The sequence below is a fragment of the Leptinotarsa decemlineata genome, unplaced genomic scaffold (assembly GCF_025532065.1).
Source record: "Leptinotarsa decemlineata unplaced genomic scaffold, Ldec_3_MD MMD2_tig00026340_RagTag_RagTag, whole genome shotgun sequence".
NCBI lineage: Eukaryota > Metazoa > Arthropoda > Insecta > Coleoptera > Chrysomelidae > Leptinotarsa > Leptinotarsa decemlineata.
In genome coordinates, this window is record NW_027412694.1 from 12,883,228 (window position 1) to 12,902,304 (window position 19,077).

At 32.4% G+C, this 19,077-nt stretch overlaps 1 protein-coding gene and 1 long non-coding RNA gene across 3 annotated transcripts; one reads left to right on the forward strand and one right to left on the reverse strand.

Moving 5' to 3' along the window:
* Nucleotides 1-2,005: 2,005 nt before the first annotated feature.
* Nucleotides 2,006-18,857, reverse strand: LOC111504198 (uncharacterized). 2 transcript variants are annotated; one of them, XM_023158702.2, is made up of 6 exons: nt 18,701-18,857; nt 13,707-14,027; nt 13,415-13,601; nt 13,153-13,333; nt 9,763-9,915; nt 2,006-9,701 (listed from the first exon to the last, which is right to left on the reverse strand). In XM_023158702.2, the coding sequence occupies exons 2-6, from the start codon at nt 13,937-13,939 to the stop codon at nt 9,388-9,390; spliced, it is 1,068 nt and encodes a 355-aa protein (XP_023014470.1). In that variant the 5' UTR covers nt 13,940-14,027; nt 18,701-18,857; the 3' UTR covers nt 2,006-9,387. The 2 variants fall into 2 exon arrangements, with proteins under 2 accessions (XP_023014470.1, XP_023014468.1); XM_023158700.2 differs by having other exon boundaries at nt 13,391-13,601.
* Nucleotides 10,866-12,278, forward strand: LOC141485891 (uncharacterized). Its single transcript, XR_012467517.1, has 2 exons — nt 10,866-11,557; nt 11,643-12,278. It is a non-coding gene; the product is annotated as an uncharacterized lncRNA (long non-coding RNA).
* Nucleotides 18,858-19,077: the final 220 nt, after the last annotated feature.

Consider the following 19,077-nt stretch of genomic DNA (forward strand, 5'->3'; position numbering starts at 1 on the left):
TACTGTCGTAGTACTGTTCTCCCAGAGATTGGATATGTGTAGAAGAAACAAAAATTCTGTACGCTTTTAGTTAATGGCATTTACCTATTTTATAAAAAAGCATACTAGATGTAGAATGGCGTCATTAGCTGACCATGAATCGCCATCAAAACTAAATATGTATGCAAAATTTCAGCTCAATTGGTTGAGAATAAGGCAAACTAATACTGATACAAAGCAACTGACACAACCGACTCAAGCAACTGGTTGCAACAATCTGACCCATAAGGATTTCATAAAAGCATTCACACTTGTGCAATCCGACTGATGCCACCATACGACTGGAAATACCAGTCACACAGTGATCAGTTGCACTGGATTTTGTATGTATTGTCACCATTTTCGTTATTGTAAATCAAAATGAACGCTGTATGGCAGGAGTAGGCAGGTTAAGTAGTTCTACCAAGATTTTTGGACTCATCCTATACATAAATTCAAATTTAACCGTCATGGAGTTCCCTTGCAGCTCAAATATTCGTTCACAATTTTCTACAAAATACGGGTGCACCCAAAAACGTCTTTTCTTTCTTCTACGAGAATACAAAGACATGATAACATCCTCGTCTTCTGAGGACTCAATTATAGTCACATCAATTGTACAACAATGTGTGTCATTGATCTCTTGCAACTAATTGCATGAGATTGTGTTGCATCAGTGTGTAAGCTGCCTACAAGCTTCAAAATTCAGTTACAAGATTGCACTTGAATTAACATATAAACATTGTAACTTTAATAAAAGCTTGTAAAAATAGCCTTTTGAAACAATGATCAATGAAGTATTTGAAAAGGGCTCCTTTTATTTCTTGACAATGAAGACGAAAATTCCAAAACCTTTTTAATCTTTCAAATATCGTTGCAAATAAGCCTCAACCGAGTATAGAGTGCTTGCTGTGTAGAGACTTAAATTACCTTACCCCTTTATAATCTAGAAATGTTTGAGGTGTTGATCTTTGAAATGAAAAACAAATTTAAAGATATGATTTGACCTGGCCGAAGAATTTTCAAAGTATTTTTTTATGTTGACAAACTATAGTCTAGTTCACATGTACTTTTTTTTGTAACATTTTTCAGCCCTGTCCAAAAATTAAGACCAAAGTGTCATTCGATTCGTATTTTTGCCTAGAAAGTTAAAGGTAAGGTCCGAAAACGCGCCGATAAAAATTACAAAAGTTATAAACAATTAAGCGAAAAAAAAATGGGGCTTTAGTTTTTTCTTAATATCTCGGAAAATTTTCAAAATTTTGGAAATTTGAAAATATCAATGAATTTGCGTAAAAAAAGTCCCGACTCCCGAAACTATCTCAGTTATTTATAATTTTTACAGAGCCCTGAAAATAGAGCCAAAAGCGGGTAGTCAGGCTTCCGCGCGCCTTTCGTCACTCTGACATAAAAACAAAAAAATCATTTAAACATATTAAATATAAATAATAAGAAATGAAAAAATTCATGTAATGTTGGTATACATCAATAAACAATAATCCGCAGTAAAAAAAATGTTATCCCAATTTTAACGTTAATTATAAATTTGTTAATAACTTTTTCTGAATTGAAAGTTAATATAAAAATTCCTATAATTATTGAACTAAAACCCTGGCATTTTTTTCCTTTGATGAAGTTATCCTTAATAGGCAAAAAAATAGATTACCGTTGCCAAAATAAAAAAATTGTTATTTTCTATTTTTTATTGACGATTGAAAATTATAATTTTCGAGTACATGTGAACCAGACTACTATTCCCACACAGGATTCCACACTGCATATTATAATATAGGGAACCCGACTCTCTTCGGTTATCTGAATTTGATGTACTTGTAAATTCATCTATCATTTAAATAGTAATATGGATGTATAAGATAAAAAATATTTTTGTATATAATACTTGTATATTTACGACTGAATACTGTATACAGTGTCTAAGTCACAAGACATAAGCATTCTATTTAACTAGAAAAATATATTATAGATGGCACTTTTACACATAATATATTTTTACAAAGGGAAAAGGAGTTGGAAAACAAACAGAAAAATAGCTGCAAAAAATACTTTCAAGACATAATTTTCAACTTAAGTACACTCAGAGACAAGAAAGTCAAGAAAATAACTAATCTACGAATCATGATACACAAAAAATTATAAACTAAAAAAATAATTTATTAAAAAAAATGCTCGATACATTTCTCGATTACAAAATTTGTAAAATAACACAGAATAAATCAGACATTCAACTTCTATTCTATCATCTTATTTAGCTAAGTCTTATAGAGTATCGAGATTACAGAAAATATAAAATTGTTTGGTTATAGGTATAACTTATTTTCTATAATCTCTGCTTTTCATAGAATACGATTGTTCAATATTTTTTTACAAAGAATAGAACTCTGGCACCTACGTGGTGTCTCTGTTTTCATCATAAAATCATGAGAATGTGAACACTCTGCTTCCAGAGTGTCCTAACGGGATCCAGAATTGCTGATTCTGTGCCAAAAAAATTAACACATTAAACGAAAATTTTTAAAACTTTCACAAATGAATTCGGAATTTTAAAGAAATTACAATAACATTAGAGCTTTTGCCGTCTAATGAAAGCCTTCAATAAAATTTACTAACTTATTTGCATCTTTTACTTATCAACAAAGTAAAATATTGAGAAGGAAATATTTCTTCATCTTCATACAAAAAATGTGGAGAACTTCCAAAGAAAGGAAGAAAGCAATTTTTAAATAAACTCTACAAAGATGTGTAGATCATGCAAAGAAATATCTTTCAGACACAAACTGGAAGAAAAAACCCTCCCGAATGAACTACTTTCCGGTGAGCATTGATTCACACGAAAGAAAAAGTATTTTTGAAGCAACTATTTTTATATAATAATAAATTCATAACAAGAAAACTACTGAAAATCAGATAATTAATATGGGTATATGAAGATACCCCTCGATGAGAGGAATTTATTTTAACATCATGGTTTGGATGATCCTATTCATTACAGAATTGAAATGATTTTTAAATGAAATCATGCAGTCTTGAATAGCGTTTCAAGTATTACTTTATTAATTTTCTCAAATCCTTGCCAAAATCATTCAAAAATGTCAGTTGATATCTTTAAGATGTATGGGAAGTAGTGAATACCACAAAAAAAATGACAACATTTTTAAATATAAATGCTAATTGATGAAAGATCTATTCAATAAGTTCTTTATACTCTGTATTCATATTGGTCTGATATAAATGAAAATTTACCTATTTGAAATTAACATAACAATTATGTTTGAGAAATTTCGTCGATATCAAGATCTTTCCGCTTTTGAAAAATCTATAAAGAAAATTCATGATTTGACATATTCAGCAATTCTGGATGGAAATTCCTAACCTAATCCGTTTGTTACTTTTGTCTATGAGGTGAGTGCGGTTTCTATGACAAAGTATACTGTACTGGATAAAAAAAATAATCCATTTTATATCACTGGTAAAAATTGCATTTTAAAATTAGAAAACGTTTTACAATTAGACATTCCACAAAAAATAGGCTTTATAATTATCGTATATATTGCTTGGTGTGGAGGTGGGTGCTGCCACTCAGAATCAGTCAAATACTATGAAAATGACAGAATTGTTTCAGGTCATAATTAGAAAGTTATATTTACAATTTAAGTAGGGGCTTTTATAATCATTTAGTAGCAAATATTTATTTTATAATTGTTTGTTGATCATTTTATGGAAGTCATGTGACAAATTAACTATCATTTCTACAGTCCACATATTCCAAACAACCACTGCCCGTTAAGAATTTTTTAATGGCACCTGGGCACTTATGAGAAAATAGGTAAGGAAAGGGGACCTAAATGGATTCATAAGAATCCACTTTCAAGCTGAGCAACATCAAAAGGAGCTAGCAGTTGTAAAGGAAATGAGTTCTTGAGCCGACTTGTTAATTATCACACATCAAAAGTAAAGAGCTCGTTCATCTTTAGCTTTTATAAGTTCGGACTTTTGATGGCTGTCGTTTATATGCGTATGCTGTTTGATGGAAAGCCAATTTTCCAAATCAGGACAAGCACCTCGGCTTCTTAGAGGAAAAACAAATGAACATTTCCTGCACACTTTCATAACTTTAAACTAATTTCTGACCATTTTAGAACAGTTATGAAATTGTTTTTTGATACCAAGTGTTGTCAAACATTGAAATTGTTTATACTTTACTGACGACAGCTGTTAAAACCCAAAATATGTGCCTGTAAATTATTTTTTTTATATATGATAACTTCTTATTGCAGCAAGCGAGTTGCTAATTTTAATATTATTAGAAATCTACAGCGGTATTTACCCTTGAAATATTCTTATTCTTCGCCCACTCTCCCCCACAAATATAAAATAATAGTAGGGAAGAGGGGAAGATATTCAATTATATATCAAGTCAAATTCATGCATCTGTACCTGGATTTGATATATTTCCAGACTTGTACAATTTTACATAATAGCAAATGCTAACCAAGTCAGCATCATCGGGAGATGACAAACTTAAATTTTTCATGACCATCTAAATGTTTTTATATTATCTGCACCATTACCTGTCATAAATAAAATTATTTCCTAATGTTAGTCAATAACTACCTCTTATGATACCTAGTTTTAACCCGATTTTTACTTGTAATTTTTAAATATATGAGTAAATAACAAAAGACTGTTTGGAATGGGACCTTTGTTGCTGTTTATAGATCTCATTACACATTTTTTCGATTTCTAAACTTTGGAAGTAATTTAAAAACGCGTCCTGTCAATATACTGGTCTCAACAGTTTCAAGCATTCCTCTTATATCCTGTGGCCGTTCTCTAAAGCATGTTAAGCCTCATTAGACTCCTCTGGCATATGAAACCAAATTGATGCCTTCGAAAGTTTAGCATTCCAAAAATGTGGAGTGAAATATATGAACGACGTTTAAAACAGCCATTTGTTTAATTTCGTACATAATAATTTTCAGGTAGAAAACAGGTAAATATTAGGTATTATGACAGGTAGCCATTAACATTAGGAACAAAAACAATATAAGGCAATGAAATTCCCACATTTTTTTTGTATGAAGATGGGGGTTACTTGAGGTTAGGTCCAAAGTGAGTGGGTCTGTTCGACCCTCCACCGCAACCCGCAAGGTGGCTCACACTTATTCACACTCGGCCAAATAAACCCAGCTTCTTAACGAAGCCGATTAGTTTGTATGGTGAGTGGTCTATCAGGTCAGAAGGTAAGAGTACGGCTCTGCCGAACTCTTAATATCTGATTCGTTCCCCAGCGGGGCAGGCACAAAGTATATGCTCTGTTAATGAGGTAGTCGGATAGTCAAGTTGCAAGATTCCCACCTTGATACCCACGACAACCTTCCCATATGAGGGTTTTGGCATGTTAGCTACACCTGACAATGCCTTAGATTCAGCCGTGCAGGGCTTTTTCGCCTCTGGTTTTGGTGAATCAATACTTTAGCGCAAACGTTTGCTAACCTGCTCGTGGGGGGGGTTTGTTTCCCCACCTGGGACAGATTCTGCGTACGCCGCTCAAGAATTTGGTGCAAGGCGGTTTTATAAGGTAACCCGCTCCTGAGGAGACGACTCAATCGTTTCCTGGCTGCACCACCAAACCTTTTTTTTAAGGTTCAATTGTTGGATCAGGAATTGACGAGTTGAGAAGCTCTCGCTCCTGAACTAAATTTACAGGGAGGTCATGAAGATAGAGAATAGAAAGCCAAAAGCTTTTTTTCCCAATAATACAACAAGTTATGCTAAGAAATATTTCAATTCAAATAATTCAGTAGATTTCCTGGGCAGATTCAGTCGATATAGAAATAAAGTTGGAAATAACGACGTACGTTTCGGCATTTTTGCCATCTTCAGATTATAAAATATTATTAAATTACAAACACAAAAATGTACAATGGGTAACTTCGCTTACTATATATATTTCAAAATTTTAGTGATAACACTACACTATCACAATCAGTGTAGGAATGAAATTCATGAAATTGAGTCATCGTACAGAGACGATTAAAATAAAATTAAAAAACATGAAAAAATATATGACGAGGTTTGAAAAGTAAGACGCAAAACTTTGTATTGATTTCAAAAGAGGAAGGTTGGGCTATGTTTATCAATTGTGTGGAAGCTATTTTCCGGATTTTATGGCCGTGGTCTGCAGGTTTTTGTGCCTGACGTTTCGTCTACTACTGCGGTAGACATTATCAAAGGCGATGTGGTAACGGTCACAGTGCCTGACACGGTGCTCCCGTTGTTCTGAACGCATTCACTATGATACTTGTATTTGACTCTGGTTTTATATCATTAGTAGGCGTCACAAGTCAATGTGAGATAAACCTTCGACAATAACAATAACTCGATGAACATAGCCTAACCTCCATCATTTAACATCAGTTTTAGAACCTAAAAACGGCAAAAAGGCAGAAACGTACGTCGATATTGTATAAATAAAAATTATATAGAAATAATTTTATTTCGATATCAACCGAATCTACCAAGGATATCTACCGAATAAAGGAAAACTTAGTATTAATTTAAGAAAGGCGATGGTCCGTCTGAATTATATGAAAACATTAAGATAACCATAAAAGTTCAGTTTCAGTCAAGTGTTGAAATGTGTTTTTCAGTTTATCGGCCGATGTCTCCTGAAAAGTTGAAATTTATAGGAGCCAAGGATTAACAAGGCCTAACCGTTTAACGTGTGATTATTATTACGAATCAAACGATACGACATATACCAATACGAAATGATAAATATGGTAGTGACTTCTAAAATTTTGATTTTCCCCCTCACTGGTTCTCAATTAAAAAATAAATAACAATATTTTGAGTATTCTGATAGTCTGGGATAACTGAGATTGATAACCTAGGGGAATTTTTTATTCTTTGCTTCTAGTAACCTCATGAAAATTGACTCATCTATTATTTTGACAAATACTGATTTGGAAGTTGAATTCCTGATTATTGGTTTGAGAGACATAAATTGAAATCTATCAGTTTGACATTTCTTTTGAAAGGTTTTTTTAAGATATATAATGGAATTGGCCGGTACTTTATGAAAATCCACAACTAAAGAAAAAATGTTAAATGAAAATCTCACAATAAAGGATTTTTTGAATACGTTTTGTGAAGAATTAAGATTGGATTTCAGATTATTATTTCATTTCTTTTGACAAAAATTCTACTTGAAAGATAAATCAGTCATCGATCATTCTTGTCGTGCACAGTCAAATCTGATATATCTGCTTGTAGTTTTTGGCACAAGATAAGGAAAAAATTCTTGTTTGCACCTTCTGTTTGACTTGACGGTATAATTCGAACCATAACTGGCGTTGCCGTCAGAAGAAGGAACCGAACCGCCTGGAGTTAAAGACAGCAAGTACAGGATGGAGAATAATTGGTTTATTAGGCCAACAACCTCTTGTCTGTCACAGATCATCGCATAGTAGTTCCTCCACACTGGTAATTATAAAGGTAGGTGCATATTTTGACTTCGGTGTATTTGGTAAAAAGGATTCCGAGGAATCGGTTGTGCATTTATTGGAATTCAAACTAACAAGAAAATATTTGGAAATATGCAAATATTTGCATGGCCGTCAACCCCCATGGCATAATTACCAACAAGGGGTGGAGCTCCCAGAGGAACATGGTATTAACGAAGGTTACCTCTTAACAAAATTCGTAGAGAATCGTTTGTTTGGATCGTGAGAATGTCACAAAAAATTAATTTGAAGTAAATCGTATCTTTCAATTTTTTCAAGTTTGTTTTTCATTATTTTTTTAGTTATTTTCATTTGGATTACATTTTTTAAGTGCCAAGAACTTTATTCATCTCAATGTTTCAAGCTTTCAAGATACAGTTTTTTAACATTTCTGTCTATTTTCACCTATAAACTAAAACCATTTTATCTCTGTATGCAGATCAAGTTATGAATTTTCTATATTCCATATAAATATATTAAATTATCATTTTTAGGTACTTGATTTTTACAAAATATATTATTTGTATATCATTGTAAAGACTACTGTTTTATTAGTATTCATGGATTCAGAAATTTCTTCACAGATGTTGCACTTTCAAAATGGAAGCCTGGATATTTATTTTGATTACAACATTAATGCTCTTCAAATATATGGCTACAATTTGGTATCAAGAAAACCAATGAAAGTCAACTTGGTGGCTTAATTTTTGTCTAGGAGTCATAACCTAATCAGTTCAAAATACTTTTATGGCATTAAGAGAATGGCAGCACATGTAGAATAAAATTCGTTTCAAAAAATGCAAAAAATACTAAACAATTACAAAAAATAATCTTCCACAAAGACTAGTATAAGTTTCAAATTGAGATTTTCCACAGGCATAATATCAGAGAAAATTTGTACAAATATTAATCATCGGAGTGATTTCTCTAATCACATACTTTACTAACAATTTCCTGACCTACAAAACTTTTCATTCTACAACTTCTTGATTAAATTTATATAAGAAAACATTTAATGAAGTGTAAATACATAAAAAACGAAAAAAGTACGCAAAATAAAAAATAAACAAAAATAAATAAACTCATTTGGCAGCAAATAATACACTAAGTACTTACACAAAAAATGTGTCAAATAATATCGACAAAATTCAAAAAATGGAGATCTTCGATTCAGCCTTACCTACTATTAAAAAATAAATTAATTAAAAATGGCAATTTCATTACACAAAAATGGCTTGAGAGTAATAAGTGAGAAATACAGTCCTAGATAATTCGAAGGAAATAAAAAATGAGTTGAAATTTTCAAGTTAGGATTAACCTATTGTTTGAAATAAATAAAAATTCATCATGCAAATTGTAATCAACAAAAATAATTATTTGGCACAATGAATGAAATATACAGTTTTAGACATATTGAAATAAACAAAGATCCTTTGAACTACCTCAGACCAATCACTAGTACTCAAAAAAAAAACAAAAAATAGGACTTAATACAACAAAATGGCAATCATTTAATGTTTCTCGCTTTCCATGAAAATAACCAAAATCCTTATTATTTTTGGTACACCACAACATCTCTAGAAACAATTTACTTATAATATTTTGCGAAAATTGAAAGAAAAAATCTTTTTGCTTTCCGCCTGTCTGAGCATGATAAAAATTTCATATAAATATTCTAATATTCATGACAGAAGCTTCTGCTATTTACCAGCCCAATTAGGTCCTAGCAAAACAAAAATAAAAAGGATAAAAAGGCAGTAGCCATGTAAAGTGATGCAACCCTATATACATACAACCGGGATATTCATCTTAGCTCACTGGGTAAAGAAACTACAAGATACATCTATTTGAGTTTAGAAACTCCGAGGGCGGGTAACTTGTAGTGGACGATATGGTAAGGAGGTCCTATAGGGCTCGCAGGGGAATTATAGGACGTAGTTAGAGGCACAGCCCCCATACCCATTCCCATGGGTCCCGCACACGCCCTACCTCTTTTACGCCTTGGTAAAATTCCTTTTCGAGCCATGTAAAAACGAATTGTTGAGATAGGTATATTAAACTGATCGCTAACAGTTTGGAAGGTCTGCCCACGAGTGATACACTCTGCTGCTCTTCTCAGTTCCTCATCTGATCTGCGGATTCTTCTATTTGCTGATCCTGAGTCATACATTTATTTTCATATATACTCTCAAGTATTTTGGAACATATGCTTACTTACCCTGGTTGGCATCATACTGACAGGATACATTTGCAATTGCAGAGAATTGTGGTTTATTATCTGTATTAACCGTGCCATCTTCTTCGGTCAGCTCTTGATCCATGAGTTCAGTTTCGCCGTAATACGATTCATCAGCTTCCTCATCTATATCCTCTGGAAACATCAAGAAAAAAATATGTAATTGTCAAAAGTTGATTTCAATGATTTTTTTGTCATCAATATCGCCTTGAAGTTCTAACGACCTTAGGGCTTATTTAATAATTAACGACATGAATTCAATCCAAATGTCAATTTGATAACTGTTTCAAAAAGGGGCGATCCCAACAAAGAGATTTCAGGAGATGTTGAATTCCTCATTCTTTTTTTGAATTTTGTCACCTAGTAAACACCTTAGTATATGTATTTATATAGCGGTAAACATATTTGATAAATCAATTGAATCAACTTATAGTTGAATAGCCAAATGTCAGGCTACCTTATTCTCCTTGACTACATTTAACTTCTATTTTATCAGTGGTAATCATCTCACAGTAAAAGTATCACTTTCAATAGCCAAAACATCTTTTAAGAACTAAATATGTCGTGTGCTAAAGCTATGATTTGGGTTTATAGGTCGTGGTCTTCAGGTTGCATTCTTGTTCGTTACCTCATCATGAGATAACGAACAAATTGCTCTGTTGTTCACATTGCAGATACTACATTAATGGTGGTTATTTGAAAGATCTGATTTTTTGAATTGAATGGCCTGATACTTGTGATGTCAATTTCCCCTTCTTTTCTTTTATTTTGAATTTCTGTCACCTCCCCATATAGTCTGGCATAGTAGCTCTGAATTCTATAGATTACTTGGTTCTCTTTAAATTTTATCTTGTGGTTGCCCTTCCAGAGAGCACATTCCATTACTGCTGATATGTCAGTATATCCCAGGCGACCATTTCTCTTGTATAGATCCGGATACTTACACCTCTTGTGGTTCCAATAATAATAATAATAATAATAATAATAAATCTTTATTTTTCAGTTAAAAAGCATAAATGTATGAATACATTCCAGCAGTAACTGACAAAACGTCATAATTAATATGGATATGAATTTAAATGATATTAACACTGTCATAAGTTATTAATATAAAAGAAGTAAAATATATAATTATATAGAAATATAAAAAATTCATAGAACCTACCGACTTAATTAAAAAAGACACAACAAGAACATATTAGAAAAATGTTAAAAGTGTCATAGTATGAATGACAACTGTCATTTGAAAAACAACAGCACAAATATAACATTTGAATTGTCAACAAGAAAACATCTTCATAAAATATAGTATTATGTCATAAATTCACTAATACTACAACAGTTCTTCTCAATAAGAAATGCTCTAAGTCTGGATTTGAAAATATTAATATTTGGAGATGTTTGGATAGAGACATCGAGGTGATTAAAAACTTTGCATCCCAAATATAAGTGACTTTTTTGGTATAGGTTAGTTCTATGCACAGCAGGCACAAGAAGATTTCTGGATCTAGTGTCATATTGATGATCTGTTGTATTGAAGAATTTATCTTTATGTTTGTATTAATATATACACAGTTCATACAGATACAAGCCTGTCAAAGTTAAGATCTTTAGTCGCTTTAAAGCCTCTCTACATGACTGCCTCCAATTTAGTCCTGCAACAATTCTCACTGCAAATTTTTGCAGAGCAAAAACATGTGACCAAGAGATACAAGTACCCCAGTAAGAATACCATATCGCAGATGACAGTTGATGTTTGCATAATAAACGATTAATAGTATGTTTTCGTGACAATGATTTGATAAGAACTTTAACGCATAACAATTTTTTCTTATAACAATTTTTTCTTTTTTTTTATATAGGCCAACCCACAGCTGCAAGGTTCTCTACTAATGCAAAAGATTATTTGTGGTTCAATTTCACATTATGTTTCTGCAGAATTCTCCCAATCCGATACGTAACATTATTTATATAGGACAGGAAAGTTTTTACATTACCAGACTTACATGAGATTACCTTGGCATTTTTTTCGTGGGTTATTTCGCCCACGGACGATTCAAGAAAACTGACAGTAAGGACTCATTCCCCATAAACTTAAAAATGATTCGAGCAATACAGTACAAAACTTGTACACCGATGCATCCGGACATTCTCAAAATAGCTGGTCAGGCCCATCCACAAAAAATCCTCAAAACGACCCATTACATTTTCGCCCAATTGCAATCTGACATTTCCTGGAAAATTTTTTCGAAATTCTACTGGGAGTTCAGCTAACCAAATTTATGAAAAACGATGAATATTTTACTCAGGCACAGTGCCAGCCTTTGAAAACGAGTTCACTCACGTCTATTTGATAGACCTTACAGAAGCCTTTGATTGCATAACCTTCTATAGAAATTAAACTCCTATAACTTTCACCAGAATTGTATTGAAATCATTCAATCGTACTTAACAAACTGAACTCAAATTGTCGAAATTAAAAACAGCACATCAAACTTCACACCTATTACTTATGGTGTACTTCAAGGCCCCATACTGGGACCTATCATCTTTCTAATATTTATACCACCTGCCTCACTACAGTGAAAATGTATACTTTACGTAGATGACACAACTCTGGTTTATTATAAAAAGAAACTTAAGCAAACTGAGACAAATAGTAGACGAAACTAATTCTATTATACACGACTGGTATCTTGCAAACATACTTGAAGTGAACGACAGTAATACTGTTCTTAAAAAACATCGAAATCTTCTCCTGTTCAGAATCCAGTACATTTCTAGGAGCCCATAGAGACACAAAACTGTCAAGGCAGCGTCACACAGTTAACATCTGCAAAAAATTGTCCTCTCACATCTACCTTATACAACACATTATCGCAAACTGTTGATAATGCCATACTACTCTCCGTTTATCATATATTCATACTCTCCCCTTTATTATCATATGCAATCATTTCACAAAAACACTCCCCATACGCCGCAGGAGTCTTAAGCATGCAAAGGAAAGCTATTAGGATCCAATCGAACTTGAAGTAAAGATATGACAGCAAAGACACCTTAAAAGATCTAAACTCACATTTTCCAGCGCCTTATTCATATAAAAACCAACCGGCATTATAACAGAAGTCACTCTGAGATACATAATCACCACACCAGATAATCCAAAAACATATACCTAAATTATTATAAGGTCACAAAAACTCATACAGGAATACAACATTTTTTTAATGCTTGAGATCAGTAATTGTTGCTCGGGGGTGCCTTTTATAATTTTACTGAGTTTTCAAATGCTGATTTTAAAAATGTCTGTGAACTATGATATCCAAACCATGTTTGTTTATTTTGCTTTCTTGTATTTTCATTTCTCACCTTTGATCTGCAACATGCCATCGTTTGAATCACAATCAGAAGACGAAGGATTGTTCCCACTATCCGAGCCTTCAGCTACTTGACTAGGTTCTTTTTTTATTGGTGAATCAGTTATTTTGTTCATTGGCACCTGACTAGGTTGTGGCTTGCATTCCATTGGAGTTGGTGAACCCATATTAGGCTAAAACGCAACCATAGTTTCACTAAACTGAAATTGGTTATTTTTTCTAAAACCTACAGTAGATGTGAGTATTTGTGGTACCTGCTGTTGTTGAGATTGTGGCGACTTTATGTTACTCAGGTAAGTGGGATTTAAAAGCTGATCTGAACCACACAAACCCCTGATTTGCAACGCCTCAGCTGATTTCAAGAGGGAAGGCAGATCATCCTGTGTTACATTTACCTCGCCTTTGTACATGAAGTCCACCAATGACTGTACTTCGGTGAATCTGAAAATAAAAATCAATTGAATTATCTCAATTTATTATATTTTTCAATCTACACCGTGAATTGTCATTAATCAATCAATACAAAAGATAAACGGTTTTACTTACTTCATGTCCTTCATGAAGATTATAGGATGTTGGCAGGGATTATCCAACAATAATTTTTCAAAGTACGTTGAGCAGGCTGAGAGGACCACTTTGTGGCATTTTAGCATTTCGTTTTCACATGCCAAGGTAACATCTACAAAATGTTCGGACGTTAGGAGCTTGGGAAAAGCATTTTGTAGGTTGGATTGGTAACTGTTCCATCGAACGCAGAATTGTTGAGGTGGAGTGACCATTTTCAATTCGATAATATATCTCAGTGGTTAATCATTGGCTCGTGCAAGATATCTACGTTGAACTAAAACTTTTTCATTAATCCGAAACCTGTAAGATATGATTATCGATCATGAGTACCTATGTTTCTCAGATACATTATAAAAATAATTATAATTATTTGTTTTACTGTTGGTATAGGTATGTATAGAAATCATCTAGCTAAAGCAGCAGGAATAGTAAAATGATTCGAATCATAGAAATAAGAACGTTGATAATTTGTGAAAACCCCAAGGTTTTGATCCTGGGATCTCTCTACTGGACTTGAACTGGTATGTATTTCAGACAGTTTTACCATTTTTGCAGATGATACCACACTTTTATGGAATAATAAGAATCAAATAGATTTACACAAAAGCATCTTTAAGAACTTCAAAGAAATTAAAGAATGGTGTGATGCTATCATTCAACAAAGGCTAGTTTAATCATCTTCAATTGCAACTTATCGAAAATTCATATGAGGAATATTTCAGTAGAAAATAAGGTCTCTACAAAATGCTTGATTATCAACGAATGTCTGAAATGTAAAGAACATATTGTCATTCTGAATAAAAACCTTTCCTTTGGATGTTTTGCACAATATTTTCATAAACAATATAGTAATGAAATAAACGTCCGTGATAAGAGGAGTAAAACATTTACTACAATTTTTGAAAGGGTCACATAAATGTTAAAATTGGAAAAAAATAGATTGCGATGTGAGAACATAACACATTTAGACCAGGAAAGTAAATGATTGGAAGTACCCTTATAGGAATCAGATAAATATATGACTTTATGCATAAAGGGCTATATAGGCTATAGAGTTAATGCTACCATCTGTTAGTATAGACAAGAAGCTATCTGCTAGTATTCTTGAAGACAGAAGAACTTATTATTCTTGTGTATTCATATACAAACTGGTGAACTCACTTAAACTACTGTCTAAACTAGAGTTTCCTGTGCCAAGAGTCAGTGGTAGAACTCAACAATGTTTTTACCTACCAACACCGAGAACCAATATGTTATTCAAATCCCCCTTATTTGTAATGTGCTATAAATTTAATTAACTACGTCAGAAAGTAGACATTTATTCAACACCATTGAATATATTCTAAAAAGTGATAAAAACTATTCTGTTTGCGAAGCAACAAACACTTAATTAATTTTTTTTTCAATAAAGGTATTACTGTTACGGAATATGTATATTTTTTATATTTAACACTTTTATCCCAAAACTGTATATTAATATTTCACAAATCATCAAACAGTTACTTGAAATTTGTTATTTTTTTCCTTTATTTTCATTAAAATATTCCATGAATGTATTATTAATATTATATGTATATATTTTCTAAGAATAATGCTTATGAGGATAAAATACACATATATAATTTTGCATAAAACAACCAAAGTCCAAAACTTTGTATTGCACTTTAGTTCGACAGTTTTGTCATTGCGTATAAAGAAATCCAATGTTCTATTGAAGTATAATTAATAGTGAATCAGCTGTTTTGCATATCAGAACCAAGTGCCAAATGTAGTAGTAAGATTGCCTTTTTGTAGTTAGTAAACAAGTCAAATTTCAACTTATGATTTCACAGCATTGTGAATTTTGAGGTAAGTACTGAGTTGCTAGTCTAGTTAGGTAGAATAGATTTTACAGTTGAGTTCAATTATAAAATCTAATATAGTCTACTATATCCTTTCATACTTTTTGTTAATTTTTATGTGCCATTTAATATTTGTGTAGGATTACCTAATACGCAAACGGTATTAAAAAAAATAAAATAAAAATATGCTAAACGGTTTTATTGAAAAAAAAGATAATAATGATGTAGATAATGTACTAAAAACTAAAAATAAATCTGAAGGTCCTAAGTAGCAGTCATGACACCATTCTCCTCAGCAATCTACGGTATTGATCATATAAAAAAATAATAAAATCAATGGGCGTAGCGTAACCTGACTAAATATGTAAATATTACGCCCAACGATTTTATTATTTTATCTAATCAATACCGTAGTATTTTTCGATAACCGGTCGGTTCGACGTGGGTGTTTTGTTCACTCACTCAAATCGACCGCCGTGTTGGTCGGTGGTTCAAGCCCCAGGCTGAACGATCGATTTTCACCTGCTATCGTTCAACCCGTGTTAGGAATCACACGTCGAAAGGTTAGACCTCGTTAGTCCTTAGCTCGCACAAGTTTCGATTTCTGAGGGTGGTCGTTCATAGGGTTGAGACAGCTGGTTAACGGAAAAACATATATTTTTTTAAACAGATCGGTTTTTAGTACGTATTATCTACATCATTACTATCTTTTATTTCAATAAAACCGTTTAACATAAAAACTTTTTTTACTTATTTTTTTTTTAATTACCGAATCCTGCATCACATACATTACAGGTAGGCCTATTGTTTCTCATTAGGTTTTTTAACACTATTATTTTTGTTCTCTTTCATATTATTTCAATGTCGAATTAGTTGTCATTTATTCAGTCTGTTTTGCCAAATCACCATAGACGGGTATAGCATTCAACAACACGTTCGGGTAGCCGTCCGCGCGCTTCGCCTAGTTTATGGTCGCCATAATCGTCGAAAACGATCGACCAACACCCGTACGTCGACAAAACGTAAGGTCTGCCGAAAACATCGCCGCTGTCTGTGAGAGTGTGCAGGAGAATTCCATTTTGCATCGCTCACAAGAACTTGGCCCTTCGCAGACCATAAGTTGCCAAATTTTGCGTTGTGCCTTCAAAATTTAAGTGACCCAGGAACTGAAGGTTAACGACCATAGACAACGACGTGTGTTGGGTATCTGACTAACAATATGCCGTTGAGAAAGTTCTGAAATTCCGAGTATATCGGGAGATATCCGAAAAAAAAACAAAAATTTCGGAAAATGGTTGGTGAACTTTCAAGGTGGAAATTTCACATTAAAATGTTTTTTGAATACGTTATAATGGATTTTCATCAAGTATCATCAGTTTTGTCATATTATTGATAAAATGAAAATATTTGGAAACCCTCTTTCTCACTATTCCCACTATGATTAGACCTCGAACAAAACCTACAAACGTTACAAAAATGATAGCTGAAGTTTCAGTAAATATAGTGTTCTACACATTAGTCTAAATGACCCGAAGCAAGACGCTGCCAGAATAATGATCTTCACTAAACTAAGTTGATGTTCATAAGTCCGAAACTTTTAATTGCTCATTTCATGTGGAATTTATACTTCATAGCAGATATCAAATCATTGAAAAGACAAAGAGAATAATGAATACCTAGGGAACTGCAAAATCTACCATATGAAAGGCATTTAGAAGAAATGAAACTCACTACATTGAAACAATAGAGACAGAACACATGGATGTGACCTGATCGAAATATACAAAATTATTTCAATTCATTACTCTTGTCCCTCAGATACCTATATTAAAAAAAAAAGATTTCGTTAACCTCTGAGATCACTTTAAAACGAAAAAAAATTGACCTAGTATTGTATTCCTAGAACAATGAAAATCCATCACTTCCATCATCAAAAAAAAATGTGGGAAGATTCCAAAGAGAGTAAGAAAACAAATAACACACTAAAAACTCTTCATAAAGATATTAACCAACAGGTTAGGAATATAAATCAAGTGAGGTTATATTGACGTAGGTGGCAGTTTCCAAGTTAACCCCTCGGTGTAACTCATTGAAGGAAAAGGCATAGTTGTTAGAAAGGATATTCGGCTATGAAATTGATAAATGAAATATTTCAAAGAATCATCTGTAAGTGAAGAAACATATTTTTGAATTACCTGAAGTCACTGCGTCTAAAAAATTAAAAGTGAAATTATTATTTATCAGTGCTTGCATTAGAACATGTAATTTTTATTACATCTAATAATTATACATTGGGATGTCTACATAAAATAATTCCAAAGAGATTTTATACATATGAACATATTCAGATATTAAATTTTATTTACATTATGTCAACTAATTTTTCAAAGAGAAAATAAAAACTTTTTCCACATTATCTGAATTAGGTTATTAGTAAAACAATCATATACCTAGTAATTTGTCTTTATTTCAGTAATTTGATTGAAAAATAATTTTTCATTCAAAATTTATATTTGAAAAATAAAACTGCAAAAAATGAGATTAATCAAAAATTAAATATATTTAACTCCTTGAAATAAGAAAATTTTCACTAGTTATACAAACTTTTTCATTTAAGTAGACATTCAAATAATAGTCCTAGCATAGCATGGGGTGGTTTTATCTTTCATCACTTTCTGCCTCATAGGCCGGTGCCTAGAAAGAACTAGCATGCATAAAAATTGATCAAAACAAACTAGGCAAAAAGAAAAAATCGTACCAAAACATAACCTGTATTAAGGAAAATATTTTTTGAAATGTTTCATTCAAAATAACATTTATATTGTACGGCACAATAAACGGAGCGCAGTCACATAAAAATAAACAATAATTAGTTAAAATTAGCTCGATTCAATGGTATTGTTGATAAATACATGCAAAAAAACCAAATGACAATTTACTAAGCAAATTATCGTTGCGGGATAGAACTGGGTTTAAAAATAACAATTATTAAAATAAACATTATATAAAGCAAGCCTCGCCATGTTGGTTAACCCTTAAATAATAGCTGAAAAAATGTTACAACAAAAACAACATATACAGTAATGAAATTCTGCTCCCCCAATAACTGACGGCAGTAATGATAAAAAGTACCTTTAGCTGTGTCGAATAATCACCAAATACTACCGACACCAGAAAAAATTCACTGAAGATCGATAAAAACTTTTAATGCAAAATGTATCACTTAAATAATTATATTGCTGACAAGGAGTTATCTAAGACTGAAGTTTGTAGCAAAAGTCACAATAAGTTGCACGTCAGAAGCATGTAAGGAGCGGAACGTAGGTCGTAGCTTCACCCGGCGTTATACAATATTTACTCTGCTTCTCTCAGGGGGTGTAAGGATCGCTTTAAATATAAACAAGTCGATATTTGAGAAGGTTCCTCATTGTAGTTTAATTTGTACTCACCGATTTTTGCGTTACACTTTATATTTTTCCATAAAACATTTCCAAACACAATTTTACTTT

Excerpts from the sequence above, each read along its gene's own strand:
- LOC111504198 (XM_023158700.2), bottom strand. The coding sequence starts at position 13,939 with ATGGTCACTCCACCTCAACAATTCTGCGTTCGATGGAACAGTTACCAA. Across the intron at positions 9,916-13,152 it reads TGGCATGTTGCAGATCAAAG|AGGATATAGATGAGGAAGCT; the intron begins GTGAGAAATGAA and ends TGATGTTTCCAG. Across the intron at positions 9,702-9,762 it reads TCAGTATGATGCCAACCAGG|GATCAGCAAATAGAAGAATC; the intron begins GTAAGTAAGCAT and ends TGTATGACTCAG.